The sequence below is a fragment of the Myxocyprinus asiaticus genome, chromosome 6 (genome assembly GCF_019703515.2).
Source record: "Myxocyprinus asiaticus isolate MX2 ecotype Aquarium Trade chromosome 6, UBuf_Myxa_2, whole genome shotgun sequence".
NCBI lineage: Eukaryota > Metazoa > Chordata > Actinopteri > Cypriniformes > Catostomidae > Myxocyprinus > Myxocyprinus asiaticus.
This window is the reverse complement of record NC_059349.1, coordinates 12,791,581-12,811,591: the sequence shown is the minus strand read 5'-3', so window position 1 is coordinate 12,811,591 and position 20,011 is coordinate 12,791,581. Positions and strand designations below refer to the sequence as shown.

The 20,011-nt window shown below is 36.3% G+C and overlaps 2 protein-coding genes across 4 annotated transcripts in view; both read left to right on the top strand.

Annotated features, from left to right (window-relative positions):
• The window catches only part of vps4b (vacuolar protein sorting 4 homolog B), a 33,730-nt gene extending 30,761 nt beyond the window's left edge, over nucleotides 1-2,969 (top strand). For both annotated transcript variants that reach the window (XM_051700155.1, XM_051700156.1), the window contains one exon: nucleotides 1,521-2,969. In XM_051700155.1, coding sequence (XP_051556115.1) covers nucleotides 1,521-1,622 — 102 coding nt within the window. In that variant the 3' untranslated portion in view covers nucleotides 1,623-2,969. The remainder of the gene's footprint in view (nucleotides 1-1,520) is intronic.
• A 333-nt stretch (nucleotides 2,970-3,302) lies between these two features.
• Nucleotides 3,303-19,044, top strand: LOC127442547 (3-ketodihydrosphingosine reductase-like). Of its 2 annotated transcripts, XM_051700658.1 has the most exons (11): nucleotides 3,303-4,912; nucleotides 5,799-5,888; nucleotides 6,047-6,103; nucleotides 6,219-6,257; nucleotides 8,821-8,886; nucleotides 9,277-9,372; nucleotides 10,968-11,159; nucleotides 11,341-11,424; nucleotides 11,665-11,748; nucleotides 13,613-13,714; nucleotides 14,833-19,044. In XM_051700658.1, exons 1-11 carry the CDS (start codon nucleotides 4,724-4,726, stop codon nucleotides 14,950-14,952), a joined length of 1,119 nt encoding a protein of 372 aa, XP_051556618.1. In that variant the 5' UTR covers nucleotides 3,303-4,723; the 3' UTR covers nucleotides 14,953-19,044. The 2 variants fall into 2 exon arrangements, with proteins under 2 accessions (XP_051556618.1, XP_051556619.1); XM_051700659.1 differs by lacking the exon at nucleotides 6,219-6,257 and having other exon boundaries at nucleotides 3,308-4,912.
• The last annotated feature ends 967 nt before the right edge of the window (nucleotides 19,045-20,011 follow it).

The window sequence follows — 20,011 nt, the reverse complement described above, 5'->3', positions numbered from 1 at the left end:
TGGCTGTGCACTGACGCTCCCCATCCAACCTGATGGAGCTTGAGAGATCCTGCAAAGAAGAATGGGAGAAACTGCCCAAAAATTGCTGTGCCAAGCTTGTAGCATCATACTCAAAAAGACTTGAGGCTGTAATTGGTGCCAAAGGTGCTTCAACAAAGTATTGAGCAAAGGCTGTGAATACTTATGTACATGTGATTTTTTTTCGTTTTTTATTTTTAATAAATTTGCAAAGATTTCAAACAAACTTCTTTCACGTTGTCATTATGGGGTATTGTTTGTAGAATTATGAGGAAAATAATGAATTTAATCAATTTTGGAATAAGGCTGTAACATAACAAAATGTGGAAAAAGTGAAGCGCTGTGAATACTTTCCGGATGCACTGTATGTATGTATATATATATATATATATTGTCTATTGTGTATTCTATATATACTTTTTTTTTTCTTTTCAATATTTATCTATTTTGTTTTATTCAATTTAAAAAAAATGTTTAAAAGTCTTGTTGCTGTTTTGTATTGTTTTTGTATTGTTGTGTACTGGAAGCTCCTGTCACCAAGACAAATTCCTTGTATGTGTAAGCATACTTGGCAATAAAGCTCAATCTGATTCTGAACCTCGCATGGCACCACGTGACTCAACCATAAGTGTTATTTTTTCACTTGCATTTTAATTAACGAGTAATCGATTACTAATTTTTTGTACTCTAAAACGGCCATCCCTTATTAAGTTATAAGCATTTAATTATATCTTTTGACCACTAGATGGCACTATCCCCAAACTTTGGGACCTTCAGGGCATGGCACTGATGACACATACCAAATTTCATAACGATACACCAGTGCATTTGTAAAATATACCATTTTACTTCAAAATTCAAAATAACTGACATCCAAAATTTCCAACATAGGGAAACTGGGTATCATTCGACTCGGCACACCCCAAGGAATCTAAAGAAACCAGTCTCATGATTTAGGCCAAACTATTTAGAAGTTAAAGTAGCCATTTTCATATTTCTTGACCAGTGGCACTGTTCTGAAACTGCTCAGGTACCTTCAGGGCATGATCGCTATGACATTTACCAAGTTTCATTTCAATATGCCAAAGCGAATATACAGCCTCACGTCCATTTTGGCCTGCTTGCATTGATGCAGTATACTAGAATAGTTTGTTCTATCTTCATGGATTCCATTTTTGCCATGAGTGTCTCTAGATCATACATGTAAAATTTTGAGCGAATCGGACATACTTAAATTTTGCTGTCGGCACAAAAAAAAAAAGCAAACATAGTGCGCTACATGACAGAATAGAAGCCAATCAAAACACATTTGATGTTTTATATACAGCTATGTGGAGGTGGTTTTTAGACCAATGAGATTTTACTGTGAACGGCGCTACCCAGCATGATGTGACACAGAAATCAAGCATCCAACTAAATGTCTTATTGTTGTTGCATCATTTTGAAATGCATGGTAGCTGTAAAGTTGTCCAATTCTCATTATGCTCTGCTTATACCCACAGTCGGACATGCTGAGGTCACTCACCAACACGAAGCCCACCGTGAACGAGCAGGATCTGGTGAAGCTGAAAAAGTTCACCGAGGACTTTGGACAGGAGGGCTGATCACATCTGGTCTCTCCCGAAACCAAAGCAAACAGATCGTGATTGTAACGTTTTCACTCTTGCCCTTCTCACGCCACTCACTTCCTCTGACCAACAAGCCCCCTCAGTTCAGGCCAAAAGCTAGATGTTATCTGAAATGTGTAACGCTTCAATGCTCTTCAAACCCTCTTCTAGCCTAACTCAGTTTTTCTGTTATCTTCATCTGTTAGTATCTGCTCTGCCTGCAAGGCTTGAGACCATCTTTATCTTTTGTCATTCATCATTCCAGCTGGCTCAATCATTATAAATGTCTGTTTCTTACTATGAGGAACACAGGTTAACAGATCTTACACATATAGACGTCCTGTATAACAATTAGAAATTGTAATGAGCTTTTGGAGAAATACTGATATCTGTCTTGTTTACAGAGGCACAAATATCTCAATACACAATGTTTAAAGGAGTAGTTCACCCAATAAATGACAGAATGTGTACTGTTGGGTCCACTAGCATTTTAAGCTCATTGACACATGAAGACTTTTCAGCCCCAGCTTAAAATACCTTTGATTGCCTTTGTTTACGGGCATATGTCATGCACTTAGTAGGAGAATAGCCATTTAAATGGCTCCTGTTTATTTTTGTAAAGACATCTTTGATGGGTGGAGGTATTGTCATTCCAGAGTTCTTTGTTTCATAAATGTATATTTGGGATTCTTCTCAACTGAGAAAATCAGTCCTTAAATCTGCAATGGCATTTGATACAACACTCTGAGATCTGCAAAATGGGGAGTTACACCCAGGGTCCCCATTTAACAATCTGAGGACTCTTTAGATATACTACATAATTTTTTTTTTTCCTGCCTACAGCGTTATTTTCAGTGCATTTGTTATATTCACTAACTGAGGTATGCGCGTTACATTGTGTTCAGAGGCCAATGCTTGACAATTCACTTGCTGAAGCTCAGCACACACAATGTGCCTTCTTTGCATTTTCCCTCTTGTCTGTCTTCCTCATGCTTCATACAAACAGATGCTTAGATACTGATGCTTATCGATTGCTACATAGCTATGTTTTTATAGGCAGAAAGTTTGGGAATGATTGGATGATATTTGCACATTTCATTTATAACTTTACAACTATATCTCAAACTGTACACAACTCCTATGTACTTATAGGGTGTTTGGTTTGCCATTTAAAAACCTATAAGACATTGTACTATTAGAATAACAATATAGAATAGGTATGTTTGGTATGTTTTAAGGACAAATTCTGTTAAACAGACAGTTTCCTGTTTAAAAGTGGTCAGGATTTGGTTGAGCTTATTCGTTTTATTATTCACATGTAAATAAAGGTTGAAATGAAAAGAACTTGACCTAGAATCATTTGTACGTCTAATGCCGATGGCTTCATCATATATGCACATCAAAAACTGAAAACATTAGCTAAAAAGGTTAGTTATTAGTTTGTAGCAACATGTTTATGCTCTACTAAAGGGATAGTTCACCCAAAAATGAAAATGCAAGTGAATGGTGGCCAGAAATTTGACGGTCCAAAAGCACATAAAAGCAGCATAGAAGTAATCCATAAATCTCCAGTGGTTAAATCAATGTCTTCAGAAACTGTATGATAGGTGTGTGTGAGAAACAGATTTATATTTAAGTCCTTTTTATTTTATTTTATTTTATTTTTTTTTATTTTTTTTACTACAAATCTCCATTTTCACTTTCTTTTTGTTGTTTTTGGTGAATCACATTCTTTGTGCATATTGCTACCTACTGTGAAGGGAGGAGAATTTATAGTAAAAAAAAGGACCTAAAAATTTATCTGTTTTTCACCCACATCTATCATATCACTTTAGAAGACATTAATTTAACCACTGGAGTCAAATGGATTACTTTTACTACGACTGTCTGTGCTTTTGGAGCTTCAAAGTTCTGGTCACCATTCACTTGCATTGTATGGACCTACAGAGCTGAAATATTCTTCTAAAAATCTTCATACGTGTTCTGCAGCAGAAAGAAATTCACACACATCTGGGATGGCATGAGGGTGAGGAAATGATGAGAGAATTTAAATTTTGGGGTGAACTATCCCTTTAAGAACGGGACTGTTATTTTTTTCTCAATATCACACTTAATTTGCAATTGAGCAAATGTAATCTATAGAGAGATGGACTGATAAAATATTCAGGTAATTTTAAAATAGGGATTTCCAAACCTTGAAAAGTCATGGTAGTTAGCTAAATCTTAAGGCATGGAAATACCTTGGAAATTTCTACAGCGAATATATATTTTTCTAGTTATTCTCAGCCAATGAAATTGCTCTTCATAAGTTCAATTTTTATAAAATACTAATGACTAACGACTTGGAAAATTATGGAAATATCATGGAAATTAATTGGTCTAAAAGTGTGATTCCTGGAGAAAAAAAATACATGGACGTTTGGAAAGCTTTAAAAGTTGTAAGTTTAGGGTTCAGTTTGTTTTTTCTTGAGGTGAGTATTTTCTCGTTTTATGGATGTAAAACTTGGCTAAAGGAATCGACTGATTTATAATATAATTTTCTTTTTCTAGTGTGTATCGACTTTAAAATACAACAAGATATCATATACCGGTACTTCTAAATGTATATTATATATAATTTTGCTGTCATATCGAATTTAGCTGTTACATACCTTCAACTGAAGTATAACATGATTTTGCATTTACTTAAATAATATGGTTATGCTCACGGAGGAATTTAACGTGACAGTCTGTTCCGCAAACGGTGTTGAGTTTTGGAACTTGTAGTCCATTTTTCCGCTCGAGCCGCGTTCTAAAATGCAAAGGGACGTTTAAAAAACTACAACTCCTATAGTTCCACCGCCTGAGCGCAGCATCTCTTTCAAGGTGTACAGATTCTGTTTTGATTCTTGCAGTGAACGGAGAGAGTTAGCTTTGACAGTCGTATGACTTGGTATTATTTTTTATCCTCCCCGCACAAGTCTCTGACACACCGCCGGACATAATAAAAGCCCAAACAGCTCATCAAAAGGCCTGTTATCTGCTGTGATGGGGAAGGGGGAGTGCCTGGATTTGCACATTTAGCTTGTGAGCTAACGTCAGCAGCATCAGGTTGACCCATGTCCTCTGAGGAGGCTCTCAGCTCCACACTCTCACACTGGATCTCCTTTAACTCCTGGTTGCTGCTCCTGCCCTTCATCATGCTCCTGGTGGTGGCTGCTTTCATCGTGGCCTTCGTGCTGCTGCTGTACATGATATCGCCGTTAATAAGCCCCAAACCCCTCAAACTCAACGGGGCCCATGTGGTGGTAAGTTTACACAACTCTGCCTGAAAATATATTATATGTAACAACACTCTGCTCTGATAGGATCAGAGGCAGCTATATCGCATTTGCAGTAGTGATTCATATAATGTATAAATCACAAGACGGTTGTCAATGTATTTTCCATATATTGCAACAGCACTACATTTGTATTGCCTAAAACTGTCATTATTGCTGTTTATTTATAATGTGATTATTAAAAGTTATTCATCATGTCACTGTCATTCCACTTTACGCTGGTTTCCAAATAAGTTATGCAACATCTGTTCCAGGGCAATGGACTTTTCAAGCTGCGGACACTGAATGTACAGACTAAATGTTTTCTTTTTTTAAAATAAAAAAAACATTAAAAAATTTAAAAAAAATTACAAATTGTGTATTTCAAAAAGTTAGTATTTTGTCAGCAACTCAAAGTAATCTAGAAGTGATCTGTCTACAAATACAGTACAAACACTTTTATTTTACTGTTTACCTGTTTTACTATTTTATGAGATATTTTGCAATTCTTTGTTTATATAACATATTTTCATACATTATGAAAAAACAAAACAAAACAAACAAACAGCCCAAAACGGTGACCTTATTCCTGAAAATAGTTGATCTGATACCTTGAGATAGTACGAGAAATGCATATCCCACTGTAGGAGAATCAGTGCACCTATAGAAGTTCAATGGCACCTTGCAGTGTAAATATTTGAAATGCTTATATTTGTATTTTGGCCTGTCTGGTGCCTTCATCCTAAATTTCTTTATACTGTCTGTCTTATTTCACAAATACTAAACTGATCTCTTGAACGGCATAGAACAGTGTTTCAGCACTTAATTTGTATTGATATGAGCTGTGATTTGTTTTTAATATGTCCATCATCAGGTGACTGGAGGCAGCAGTGGGATTGGGAAGTTTATTGCCATGGAATGCTACAAACACGGTGCCTTCATCACTCTGGTGGCACGAGATGAGGTCTGTCACATTGATGACATTGTTTATTAGAGCTCTATATCTAATAATTACAGTTCCTGCCGTAGGATGCTTTTACATATTTGTTGTGTATGTGTATTGTTTCTGAAAAGATTTAGCCTATATGTATATTTAACATGCATATCCATATTCTTCTACAGCACAAACTGGTTCAAGCAAAGAAAGAAGTGGAGAAATGTGCCATAAACGATAAGCAGGTATGCATTTAAAGTATATAAAAAAAAATTAAAAAAAAACACATTCAGAATTTCACCCTTTTTTTGTGTGTGTGTCTGTACAAACACCTTAGTGTAATCATGTAATTTGTACCAGGTGTCTTCAACCATTTTCAGGCCAAGGACCCCTTTGTGGGTAAGAGACGGAGCCGGGACCCTCGGTACATATTGTATAAAATTGAGTGTTGCGTTTTATGTGTATGATGCTATGTTACCATATTATTGTATGTACATACTTCATGATGTTTGCATTGCAAAGCCATTGAAATAATAATTAAATGCTGCCCTGCAGAAAAGACAAGCTATAACCAGCATAAGACTGTTGGCTGGTTTTAGCTAGTCGCCCAGCCTGGTCATACAGTAGCTGGTTAGGCTGGTTTTAAAGAGGTTTTGAACACTTTTTTTGGCTGGTCTTGGCTCATCAGGCTTGCCATGCTGATCTTAGTTGGACAGGCTGGTCTTAGCTGGTCAGTGTGCTCTTAGGTGGTCTTGGCTGGTCAGCCTGGCCAAGCTGGTTTAAGCTGGGAGGCTAGCTGGTTTCCCAGCCTAACCATCTAACTGACCAGCCTGGCTAGGCTGGGTGACCAGCTAAAACCAGCCAACAAGCTTAGGCTGGTTTTAGCGTGTCTTTTCAGCAGGGACAGCAGGGGTCTGCAACCTTTTTGACATTTTTGATATTTTAAATTTTCCTTGTTAATCCCTGTGCCAAACCTCCTCCAAAAAGAAAGAATAAGACAGACAGACAGATAGACAGACAGACAGACAAACAGACAGACCCTGTCTATGCAGAATAAAACAACTTTTAACTGAGTCTTCATCTTATTTGAGTGATCGATTTTATACATATATTTCAAAAGTACTGTTCATTTCATTGAGGAAAAATTTGTAATGAGGAAAACAATAACTTCATGTATGACTTAAATTATGTAGATTTTAGAGTCACCATCTTTTGTGTGTGTGTGTGTGTCTAACATTAAGGACCGTGTATGCCAGCTTGATAATCTCAGTGGTAACTGTTTATTTACACCAGGCAAGTAAGTTATTGGTCTGAAACCAAAAAGCAACTAATAATAAAAAAAACTGTAGGCTGTCATATACTCAACCGCACAGCGTGACCAGCGCAAAGCAGACGCGTTAACTCACGCGACCCTCCACTACAGTGCTGCTGAACCTGATCTGTTGAAGACCCTTGATTTGTACAGTTGGTTTCCAGAGTTTTTTTACATACAGTAAATAATCTAAGAATAGGTGATGTTTGGTCGGATTCCTATCAGGTCGATTATAGAACAGAAAAATATGCATTTTTTTGGTCTTATGGCAGGTAAAAGGATTACCAATTTATCAACCAATAATTTAAAGTGATAGTATTAAAGTGAAAAAATGAAATTCTCTCATCATTTACTCACCCTCATGCCATCCCAGATGTGCATGACTTTCTTTCTTCTGCAGAACACAAAGATTTTTTAAAGAATATTTCAGCTCTGTAGGTCCATACAATGCAAGTGAATGGTGACCAGAACTTTGAAGATCCAAAAAAGGAAATAAAGGCAGGATAAAAGTAATCCATATGACTCCAGTGGTTTAATCCGTGTCTTCTGAAGCGATCCAATCGATTTTGGGTAAGAACAGACAAAAATGTAATTCACTTTACACTGTACATCTTGACATTGCAGTCTTTAGGCACGATCATGATTTCAAGCTTAATTGCACTTCCTAGTGCTTGACGCATGTGCAGAGTTCTAGATGGCGCAATAGAAAGTGGAATGAAGCTTGAAATCTTGATCGCCAAGGAGACTCCTGATTTCAAAATGTATAGAGAAAAAGGAGTTACACTTTGGTCTGTTTTTTCCCAAAACCGATTGAATCGCTACAGAAGACATTGATTAAATCACTGGAGTCTGATGGATTACTTTTATGCTGCCTTTATAGGTTTATTGGAGTTTCAAAGGTTTTTTCACCATTCACTTGCATTGTGTGGACCTACAGAGCTGAAATATTCTTCTAAAAATCTTTGTGTTCTGCAGAAGAAAGTCATACACATCTGGAATGTTGTGAGGGTGAGTAAATGATGAGATTAAGACCAGATTGTAGCCGTTGAGCTCTAGTATACAAACCTTTGACACACCTACAGATTAAAAGATCAGCAAATTCATGACCATTATTTATGGTATTATTGGTGGGGGCCTCATGCATCAACTACCTATGCTGGAAAAAACCTTTTAATTCAATTAATTGTTTGTCTAGTATTAATGTTTCCATATTTTCACTTAGCATGAAAAGTTACCAAAAGTGAAAATACAATTTTAATAAAGCAAGCAAAATTGCAACAGCCAGTGTTCACAATGCACTTTTCTTGTATGGGAATTAAAGGACATATTGCACCATATCTCCTTTTGTGCTGCCATAAAAAGTTAGTTTAGAGTGACATGACATGAGAGTGGCTGAATGACGATAGGGTGAACTATCAGTTTAAAGCAAATGTTCTGTGGAAGGTGTCACTCGATTGGAATGACCAAAGTTTTGTGAATGGGTAATTTCTGCTTACAGCATTTCAAACCAACACGTTTCATCTAAAAAAATTAACTATCAATGTAATTTAGATACAAATTATTTTATTTTTTGGAGGTTGCAGTGAAAATCTGAAGAGAAATGTGTCCACTCAAACTGACATTTCTGATTTTTGGTATTGTCACCTCTAGGTGGTGCTTTGCATTTCAGTTGATGTGTCGAAAGACTACAGCCAAGTGGCGAGTGTCATAAAACAAGTAAGTTTAATCTGTTTACCATTAAAAAAAATCCATTTAACAATTACTGTGAGTTATCATTATTTATTAAGAAAATTATTTTTTCTGGTGATCAACATTATGCCACAAATGCTGTCAACTGAGATGAACTACTATTGAACCCAGAATATTCCTTTTAAGGGGCTTCCACATAGGCAGCCTATGATTACCAGACAATTCCAATAATGCATCATTAAGTGGGCAATGTCAAAACGGGACAGTCTCTGTAGCACTTTTCATGTGGAGATCAAAGTGGTACCTGGCACTCGTGTTGTGCGGTGTATTGACGCAAGTCATTTTGAAGCCCCATTATGTTTTCCTCCAATTGTTGGTAATGTAAGCTGCTGTTGTGTGTTTGTTTTTGTTGTTCAGGCTCAGGAGAAGTTGGGTCCAGTGGACATGCTGGTGAACTGTGCCGGGATGTCTATATCTGGGAGGTTTGAGGAGGTGGAAGTGGATCGCTTCAAGGTAAGAACTGCAGACCAAACTATACTACTGAAGAGGGTCTATTCTTTCTTTAGCCTAAAATTGTAATCATTTGCATGGCACTTCATTGATGTTTGTACCTTCCATATTTGAATGCATATCTCTTTATCATATCCAAGCCAGTTCTTCTGATCCAAAAGAAAGTACAACATACAGACTTAAAGTTAATAAGACTAGTGTTTCCTCTAGGATTTTTTTTAGCAGCGGTGTTGTTGTGCGTGCTTCCATGAGCCTGCAACGTCGGACCCATATTCATGGGTCGGTCATCCTCGCCTTGTCGTATGTTTATTTACTGGGAGCTTTTACACACATGACTATCAAAACTACTGAATTACTACATTATCTGGTTTTGTTTCGGGGCCCAGATTTTACATTCGGGACACAACATAGTAAAAAACGTAACCTGTAATTAATTTAGCCTTGGTGGCATTTCTTTTGTCTTGCATAGTTTTGGCCATGATTTTCAAGTATAAAGGCATGTATCAAGTGCCATTATTTTAGTTGTTGATGAGTGCCGTTGAGCATGTCGGGGCTGTCTACTTGAGAGGTTTGACTTCCTCCATAGCGCTTTAAACTAGAAAATTAAAATAGGTTGCACCAGTTTTGTGGTCTGCTGCGCGATATCAAGGGAAGCCCACACGCCAGATGTGTGCGCTCCAGAGATACAAAGCAAAGCCGATTATTGGCACGAGTGGTTCCGTGATGGTTTGCACCAAACTCGCAAGAAAACCAGGCTACAGTCTCACCGCAAAAATATCGTGTTGCAAATGAGAAGCATATTTAACACATATAAAGCACTGAACTCAAGATTAGATAAGCCTCGGTGGCCCGAAATTGCGCATGGGTTGCCGCTGAACATTTTTCAAAATATGGGGAACCATAGCATTGTTTTTTTCCCTGCTGTCTCTACCTGAACAAACCTAGCAAGCATTACGTTGCAGCAAGAACATTAATGAACCATTTGATATTGCATAAAAGGGAAACAATGAAGACTTTAAAGAACATATTATTACGTGTTCTAAATATTATTATATTTTATAATTAGTGGTGCTTACTAAGAGAGTTTTAAGGTATGGTAAATATCACATACTTCTGTTTAGTGATTTGAACAAATCCCCTTTATGATTTGCACTTTGCGGATGATAAAATGGGCAAAAAAGCGTCCTATGCACTTACTTTGCAGGAGGGACCCGAGCTATATCTAAATACCAGAATATCACACTGACCTTGGGATGGCCTCTTAACTTTGGCCAGTAAGCAACACCCTAGCAACCACCCAGAACACCTTAGCAACCAAATATTAATGTCCCGGAACACATCAGCAACACACTATAATTATGATGGCGAGTTTTGCACTGGCAAGCACCACTCATACACCAAACATAATTTTTATAACTTATAATTTGGGTTATAAGCCTGACCCAAAGATTGAAACTAGTTTTTAAGATGATATTCTGTTATTGGCTCAAAGACTTGAGATTGTTCATTAAGAAAAGAAGCTTCCTGCTCTGAGATAATCTCTTACATAGTGGTGACAAATCTATTCCTTATGTAAAGTGTGTCTTTTTCTTTAACAGAGACTGATGGAGGTGAACTATCTGGGCAGCGTTTACCCCACACGGGCTGTCATCACCACTATGAAAGAGAGACGGATGGGCCGCATCATGTTTGTGTCATCACAGGCGGGGCAGATTGGCCTCTTCGGCTACACGGCCTACTCGCCGTCCAAATTCGCCCTGCGTGGTCTGGCTGAGGCCTTGCAGATGGAGGTGTGTGCGTATAGGGGATGCTCTGTAGTTAATATCATTTTTGAAGAGTTTTCTTGGCTCTTGATCTTGAAGCTCCAAAATAATGCACGATAAAAAAGCAGAATTGAATTTTTTTGGCGAACTATTGAGAAAGCGTGACTTGGCTGATCTAGCTGAAGACTCTGGTCTAATTCTTTCCCAGATGAAGCCGTATAATATCTATGTGACTGTGGCGTATCCTCCAGACACAGACACACCAGGTTTTGCAGAGGAGAATAAGACTAAGGTGAGATAATTGATGTTTCTCCTGTGTAGAATGAATCTCTGAATTTTAAATAGCTGGAATATGGTAATAGAATATTAAAAAGTGCTGATCTTTGCTCTATTCCCTAGTTGGATTCCTTTTTTCCTTCAAATACTATGGACTTTTGGTCCCAGCACTAAGAAATGCTGGGTAAAACATTGATGTTGTTGCGTGCATTTACTGAATTTTCTTTTCTTGTTGGTTTATCTCTGTGATGGGCAGCCTCTGGAGACCAGGTTAATTTCAGAGACGTCTGGAGTCTGTCAGCCTGAGCAAGTGGCAAAAATTGTGGTTAAAGATGCTGTGGTAAGTAGGTATGGGTCAGGATGGTCTAGTTGACCAACAACCGACTAGTCAGTTGCTCAGGTCAACTAGTGATTTTATCTATATTTTTTTTATATTTGAGTGAGAGTTTGTGTTTTTTTTAAAATATTTTCTTTCATATTTATAGTGACCGTGGGATGAAATTAAAGATACAACTTCTCATATGGTGTTTTGGCATGCTATGCTTTAACATGCTAGCAGTAACTGTTGCACTGCAAGCATGTTAAAACTGGGGATGTGTACTCATCACTTTTAAATATTCAACTAGTAAAAACACTACTCAAAAATTGCAATTAGATATTTTCTTTTTATGTGCCTTTACCTGCTGTGGGCAGCAATGAAACCGCTTCTCTCAACTTAATCTTACAACTCAATGCATTGGTTGGTGCTGTGGATGCATGTCATTGTTAAAAGTGATTGTATTGCTTTAAAAGACTTTTGTGTGTGTCATTTTTGAACCTAGAAATTTTTATATCAAGCTATAGAAAGTCATATTTTTTTTTTTCATCAAATCATTTATTGTGTTTCCAGGAGTGTTGGTTATTCTTGTTTTTGAGATGTTACAGACATTACATGATTCAAAGTAATGGCCAGCATCATCCAATCACTGCCAACTATGTTAAAATAAAATTATACATTATAAATTCTGAATCTATGTACTGATTAACATTGTCCCATGTCTGCCAAACATCATCTGCAGCCTGAAACTGAACATTTGGTCGTATTTTAGGAGTGAATGCATTTACTGTGCTCCGCGCAGGGTATGTGTGATGCAGATTGCATCATAAGCACAGCCGTGCAGCTTGACCGTGCGCTTCTAGATTTTCTTGACTCACACATGCTGTGCACGTCGTCTGCGCATGCGCTGGCATTGACCGTGAACAACCTTGCTCCCTGTTTAGTAAATTACTTAACCTGCAGTGTGCTGTCTGTCTGCACTGGTCTCAGAACAGTTCGAAATGCACCTTATTTTCATCCTAATGCCATATAAAAATGTTCAGCTTTTGGATGAACCCATTTATTCTCAATGTGATATGCACAGTAAATATAGGAATGCATTTACTAATGTTAATGAATAGAACCATATTCTACAGTGATAACAAAATGAAATATAACAAAATTGAATTAAAATGAAGTTAAATGACCCACAGATGTGTTAATGTTATTAAAAATAACTAAACATATTTATTAAAAATTTTAGGGAATAATGTCCCAAAATCCACATATGTGGACATCATGTTTATCAGTGTGCTGATGCGCGAAAAATGAATGTATTTTTTAAAGCAGCATATCGAATGAATAGTTAATGATAATTTATCCCTTAAGTGACAATCTAGAGTGTTGTGAACAGTATTCATTTGGTTTAAATTCATTTAAATTATACATTGTGTATAGAGAAGCCAAAATACAACATCCACACATGTGGACATGGGTCGCACGAGGTTAAAGCACCACCACTACAGCCATCAAAGAACAGTATTTATAACAAACATCCTTTAACAATAAATACATTTCATGGCAATTATTGTTGGACTATGTACAAATTTAGATTGTTGTCTTTCTTTAGCCACTGCGTCATATGTAGCCGCATTACAAAAGAAAAATGCTTCTCGAGACCTGCGTTCAGTTCCACTCTATTGCACTCCATCCAGCTGTTTTTGAACACACATTTGCTTCCTATTTGAACGCCCCTCAAGAAATGCATCTGATTGGTGTCTGCTGGACATTAATCTTCGACATTTATACACAAAAAAACGCTGTCTCTATTTCAAATATGTAATTTCAAAGTGTGTTTATGTATGAGAGGAAGAAACGTGTACCTTCTCTTGTTCCTGTCTGTTCACAGCAAGGAAATTTCACCAGCTCATTTGGTCCTGATGGATACATGCTGTCAGCGCTCACCTGTGGGATGTCACCAGTCACCTCCATCACCGAAGGGCTTCAGCAGGTAAGGCCCACTATCACAAAACACAAAGCTCCACTTCACTGTTACCACATACTTGTGCAGCAGTGTTGCAGTGCCACCATATTGCACAGGGTTCCCACGGTAATGGAAAACTAGGAATTATAAGGGAATTTTACAAACTCATGCAAATTACTATAGTGAATATATGTTTATGTAGTTATACAAGGCTCTAAAATATTTAATTGCCTGGTATTTGCTTTGCGTGAGTGAAATCTCTATCAAATAAAATTTTAAATGCTTATCCAGTAATCTGAACGACTGGGAAAGTCACATAAATTCATTGGTCAATAGGTGTGGGGAAACCTGTTTGTCCAGCATAGTCATGCTTGAATAGAAAAAAGTTGAATGCACACCATTCTCTAGAATGTCATTGTATGCCAGAGTATTAAAACTTGTCCTTACAGGAATTACTGGAATAGCCAAACTCGTTAATTAGAAAGGCTTTTCCATAGACTTTTGGCCAAATGGTGTACCTCGGAGATAGAAATGAGATTTCCCCCCCCTTTTGAATGAATGAATGAATGAATGAACATTACATTTATATAGCGCCAAGCGATTCATTAGTTTTACATCACATCCCTTTCATCATCCTGCTTGACCTTCATATCTCAGCAACATCAAATTCCATATGCATTCAGCATTAATAGGGCTATGTAAGTCATTCATGGTCTTAGATCTTTCCTTTGAAGATTTTAATGAGCCTCTTGACTTTTTGCCCAGCTCTCTTTACTTAAAACTGGTAGAATTTGAGGAATGAACCCGTGAGATTCAACCAGATTGCTTTTGCTAAAATATAAACTTCACTAACAAAAAAGGGTTTCTAGACAAGAAGCAAGGTAGTACCATGGTATTCTTTGAACTGCCTTGTAAATGGCATGAAACTTTAGTATGGTAACCATTGTATTACCATCTGATACTGACACTATGACTTTTTGTAAAGGTTGTAGCTTTTTTTATTTTATATATATATATATATATATATCATAGTTTTGGAAGTTAAAATGTAAAGTAGCTTGCCAAGTTACAGTACATGATACTACAGGAACATTTATTTATTTTCTGTGATATGCTAAAGAGTAGTTTAATCTCACCCTGTTCAGATTGTGACCATGGGGCTGTTCCGCACTATTGCACTCTTCTACCTGGGCAGCTTTGACAGTATCGTCCGCCGCTGCATGATACAGAGGGAACAGTCCAAAGCAGCCGACAAGAGGGATTAGCACCAACGTCCCCACCACTGTCCATCTCCATCACCACTACATTCACCCATAAACTCTCACTCAGTACACAACCCCGGCCTGGCAGACTTGTTGGGTAAAGGAGGTCCACACTGAAAAAAGAAGTTGGTTGTCTGTTTGTGTGTTTATTTTCAGTAGAGGTGTTATAAGGTTTTTGAGTCCATCCTTGAAAATAGTTCCTTTATATTCCATAGCTTTTTCCTTTGACTCTTTCAGGACCCCAACCATTCCAGTTTGATTATAAGTTCTGGGCATGCTGCATCAGTATTTCAAGCTCTTTTGTTTAAAAAAAAGAACTGTATTTGCATTAGTTACTCTTTGGCTCTTTGGCCTGAAACAGCTGAGCAGTCATTGTGGTCGTTCGCTTCAAATGTGCTCCAGTTCTTGCATGCTTGAATGCAGAAGGAAAATAAGTAGCATCGTCTGGCCTTCTGAGTTCTTCTAATCTGTTGCTGTAATAAGAAAAAGTGTCAAGTGTATTTATCATAGACACGATATTAAAAAACGGATAAATTAAGAATTGTTAAAAAGTGCCATTGTCTGAAAAAAATATCTGTGTTAAAATGCAGCACCGATACAGATTCTGCTTTTTAACATAAAAATAACTTAATTCAATAGTATTTATAGGTAGACCCAATATTAAAGAACCAATAAATTAAGTAGAATTACATAGACATGTCAATGTCCAAAAAGAATATCGGTGTAGAGTCTGCTTATAACAACTAAATCACTAAACTACAACAATAAAAACATATGCATTATCAATACAGTAATGGTATTTATCGGTAGCGCCTATATTAAAGAACCAATAAATTACATAGAAAAGTGCCAATTTCCAAGACAAATTTGTGTTAAAATGCAGTACAGATCAAGATGCAGATTTTTAACACAATAACTAAATAAATTCCATTTATCAGTAGACCCAATATTAAAGAACTGATAAATAAAAAAAGAAATACATTAAGAAGTGACAATGCCTGAAATTTTGTTGTTGTTGTTAAATTACAGCACCAATACAGATTCTGCTTATCACAACTTAATCACTAAACTTCAACCTTAAAAACATATGCATTATCAATACAGTAATGGTATTTTTCGGTAGCGCCAATATTAAAGAACCGAAAAATTACATAGAATTACATTGGAAAAATGCCAATATTTGAAATAATATTGATGTTAAATTGCAGCACCGATCTAGATTCAGCTTTTTAACACAATGATAACTAAATAAATTCCATTAATCGGTAGACCCAATATTAAAGAACCGATAAAAAAAATAAATGCGTTTAAAAAGTACCAATGCCTGAATTTCAATTTTTTTTTTTTTTATTACAGCACCGATACAGATTCTGCTTATCACAACTTAATCACTAAACTTCAACCAGAAACACATGTATATTATGAATATAGTAATGGTATTTATTGGTAGATAAATATTGAATATTAAAGAAACGCTAAATTAAGTATAGTTGCTTAGAAAAGTTTCAATGTAAAAAATTATTATTGGTGTTAAAATGCAGCACCGATACAAATTCTGATTTTAACACAATAATTACTAAATCACTAGACTATAACAATAAAAAACATATGCATTCCAATTATTATTATTAATGTAATAAAGATAATGCCATTTATGGGTAGACCCCATGTTATAGAACCAGTAAATAAAGAATTAGAAGTAGTGAAACTAGTTAATGCCAGTGAAATAACCGTCAAACCAATTACCGGTCTATCACTGTTTCATTACTATTTCATTCAACTTCTATTCCTGTATGAATACAATGTTACCATCGGTGAAGAGCTCCAGCTTCATTTCATATACCTTGCAATCTTAACACTTATTCAAGGAGAACAGCTGTCCTATGTTCTTCTGGCTGGTCTGTGATGTTCCTCTATGTTCTTAGTAAAGCACTATATCTTCCTGCTTTTAGACTTCATTGTTATAAGGGAAAGACACAGGACTTTTGTGTTATAGGATGAAACAGCCTGAGTCTGCCACTCTGCCTTATCCTTTTTTGCTCTTGTTTGGGGGGGGTGGGTTGTGAAGGAAATGTTTACCTATTGTGTAAATGTGCGTGTGTGTGTGTGTGTGTGTGTGTGTGTGTGTGTGTGTTATATATATATATATATATATATATATATATATATATATATATATATATATATATATATATATAAATATGTCTGCTTGTACGCATGTGTTTTGATGTCCTCAGGGGCTTCTAAGGGTTCACTGAACTGAAGGTGGGTCAGGATAAGCCATTGAGGTGGCGGCTCGCTGGTTCGAGTCAGTGCACCTTTCTGCCAGCAGTCAGAGCTGTTGATCCAAATGGATCTGTTTTAGCCAGAGCACAACTCACATTAGTAGAGCTGATCTAGAGTCAGAATAATCATATTTACCTACAAAGTGCAAAAGCTGAAGTGACCTCAACAATCTATCCCCAGAACTGTATTAGACTACATTTTTGGGAATGGTTCACCCAAAAACGACTCGTATAGCGTGAATAAATGTAACAAGCTTATACATTTTAGTCTTCACACAAGCATTTCAAATACTGTAGATGTTGTGAAGCATGATCTGATTTTTAGACCAAAACAAGCAATATGGCTTCCACACGTGAAGTGAATCTCCTCATGCTCTGCCTTGTAACGTAAAACGGAGAGTCAAAGCATACAAACTGTGTTTTCTGGTAAAGGCCTCCCAAACGTCCCCTTGTTTTGACTCCACCTGTGCTATGTCATATTAAAAAGACACTTTAGTTAGAGAGAAAATGACACTTACTCGCATTGTTGTAATATTTGCCTTGCTCACGGTCACAAGCAATCTGGGAGCATGTGATGTTGTCACACCCTACAGTTATAAGAGCGGGTGTTTATGAGGACTTCATCTCTTGAATGCCTAATTGCACAGAAAGTGGTCAAGTTATAGGGACAATTCACCTAAAAATGAGAATTCTGTCATCATTTACTCATCAGCATAACCTGTATGGCTTTCTCTATTCCTTTTGAATGCAAAAAGTGAATTTTTGACATATCTTGGCTACTCTCGTTGATATAAAGAGAATGGGGACGGAAGCTGTCGAGCTCCAAAAAGCCACATAAAAGTAACAAATGTCATCCATACAACTTCTGCGCAACACAAGAAAATCTTCTGAAGCAATATGATAGCTTTGTATGAGGAAAAAAAAAAGTCACATCAGTTTGGAATGACATGAGTGTGAGTAAATTATTTCAGAATTTTCATTTTGGGCTGATCTAGCCCTTTAAAACAGTGTAACTCTATTTGTGAACCTGTTTGTTGTTTTCTGCTGCTCTGTTTTCCTTAGAAATAATCGACCAATGCAGCCACGTGCTACAGTCATGGAGGCCCATTCCAAGCCTTGATACAAATGCAGACCACTATAAAAGCTATAAGGGTGGATACGTCCACATCCAGCTATGGCATAGATTGTGTATGGTTTACGTATATTTGTTGAGACTCAACTGGCTTATGAAAAAAATACCTTGTTTTTGTTTTATTGTTTATTGTTTGCTATGCCTTTTTTATTTTTATAAAGAGACCCAAAATATGAAAGTGAGAATGCATGAGTCAAATGACGATGTTCTCATTTGATATTGGCTCAAGGCATGTCGTCCAGCACATACAGTAGTAGATAAATGGGTGCTGATGTGTCAGACTTACAATTGAGTTGTGCCCTCTTCCATTACATTGCACATAGTAAATTAATTTATCAGAAGCTAACAGTAGAGAAATTGTTTTTACTCCTTAAAGCTATGCAAATCAAGCCTGTTCTCACCATTCATTCAAACACATAGGATACTTGCATTTTGTCTTCTGCTCTAGTTTACTCTTTTATTGACTAAAGGTGAGGTGTATTTCTGGGATATATAGTTTATTAGTAACTTTCAAAAGAAAAAAGAAGACCATTTAGAATAAATTCTGCTTCTGTCGATGACTTAAAAGTTTCTTTCTCGTTTTGTTGCCAAACTTGCATAAATTTCACCTTGTGTGCCATGGGAGAAAAAGAGGATGTTGTTGCTGTCTTATTTTCTTACATAATGAAATAAAGAACTTTTGAAAGTTATTTCTTGATGAGATTTCTTTTGGGTTCTAAAGTATTCTGTGAAATATTTTAAAAATTAGAAGTTTAATTTTTGTGCCACTAGCGTCACCAAATGGGATGCCAAAAATATTCAGTGCATTTACATGCATGATCTTTCACCAGTTTTGCTTAGCCCTTGGTTTCTGTTTATTACAGGCCAACACCTTTACTGGACCAGGTCAAATTTAACCCAGATACTGTAATCATATATTGAATTGATTTGTTATAAAGGAAATTAAATTCAAATAATTCATGATATTAAACTTTTGCATTTTATCTGGAATTTTATGATATTTAGACTAATTAGATTTTTTAAATTACAAAATTATATATTTTTTTATATCAATTTCACTTCTGTGAAAACATTTACTTTATTAATCTGACAAATTAAGGAAATATCAGAGAGTGTCAGGCTTTTTGAGTATTTGCTGCTATCTGAAAAAAAAAAAAAAGAAAACATTATGATATAATATGAAATAACACTTAAAGCCAGTAGGTGGCTATAGTGAGCCATTGATAAAGATGGGCCTAGTCTCTGTAACCCAATGTTGAAACAAACTTAATTTCTAGATATATTTCATAAATATATACTTAGACATCAAAGACTATTATTTGTCAGAGTTTAGTATTTTTTTTATCCACTTGTTTTGAAGTGTCAGTTTTTGCAATAATGCTACATTATGCTTACAGTCAAACCTGGTGTTACAACAAGACAAAGTAAGCTTGTATTACCTGTTATTTATTTCAAACATCAGAATTCAATAACTCAGTAGAGTAAATAAATGAAAATGTCAATAAAGCAAAAAGCAATTAACAGGTCATATTTAGGGATGCCATAAAAAATCTATATATCTATTATTGATCGGCACATTATTTTATCAATATATTTTTGAGGCATCAATATATTAAAATTAGCCGACATTTAAATTAGAATCCCA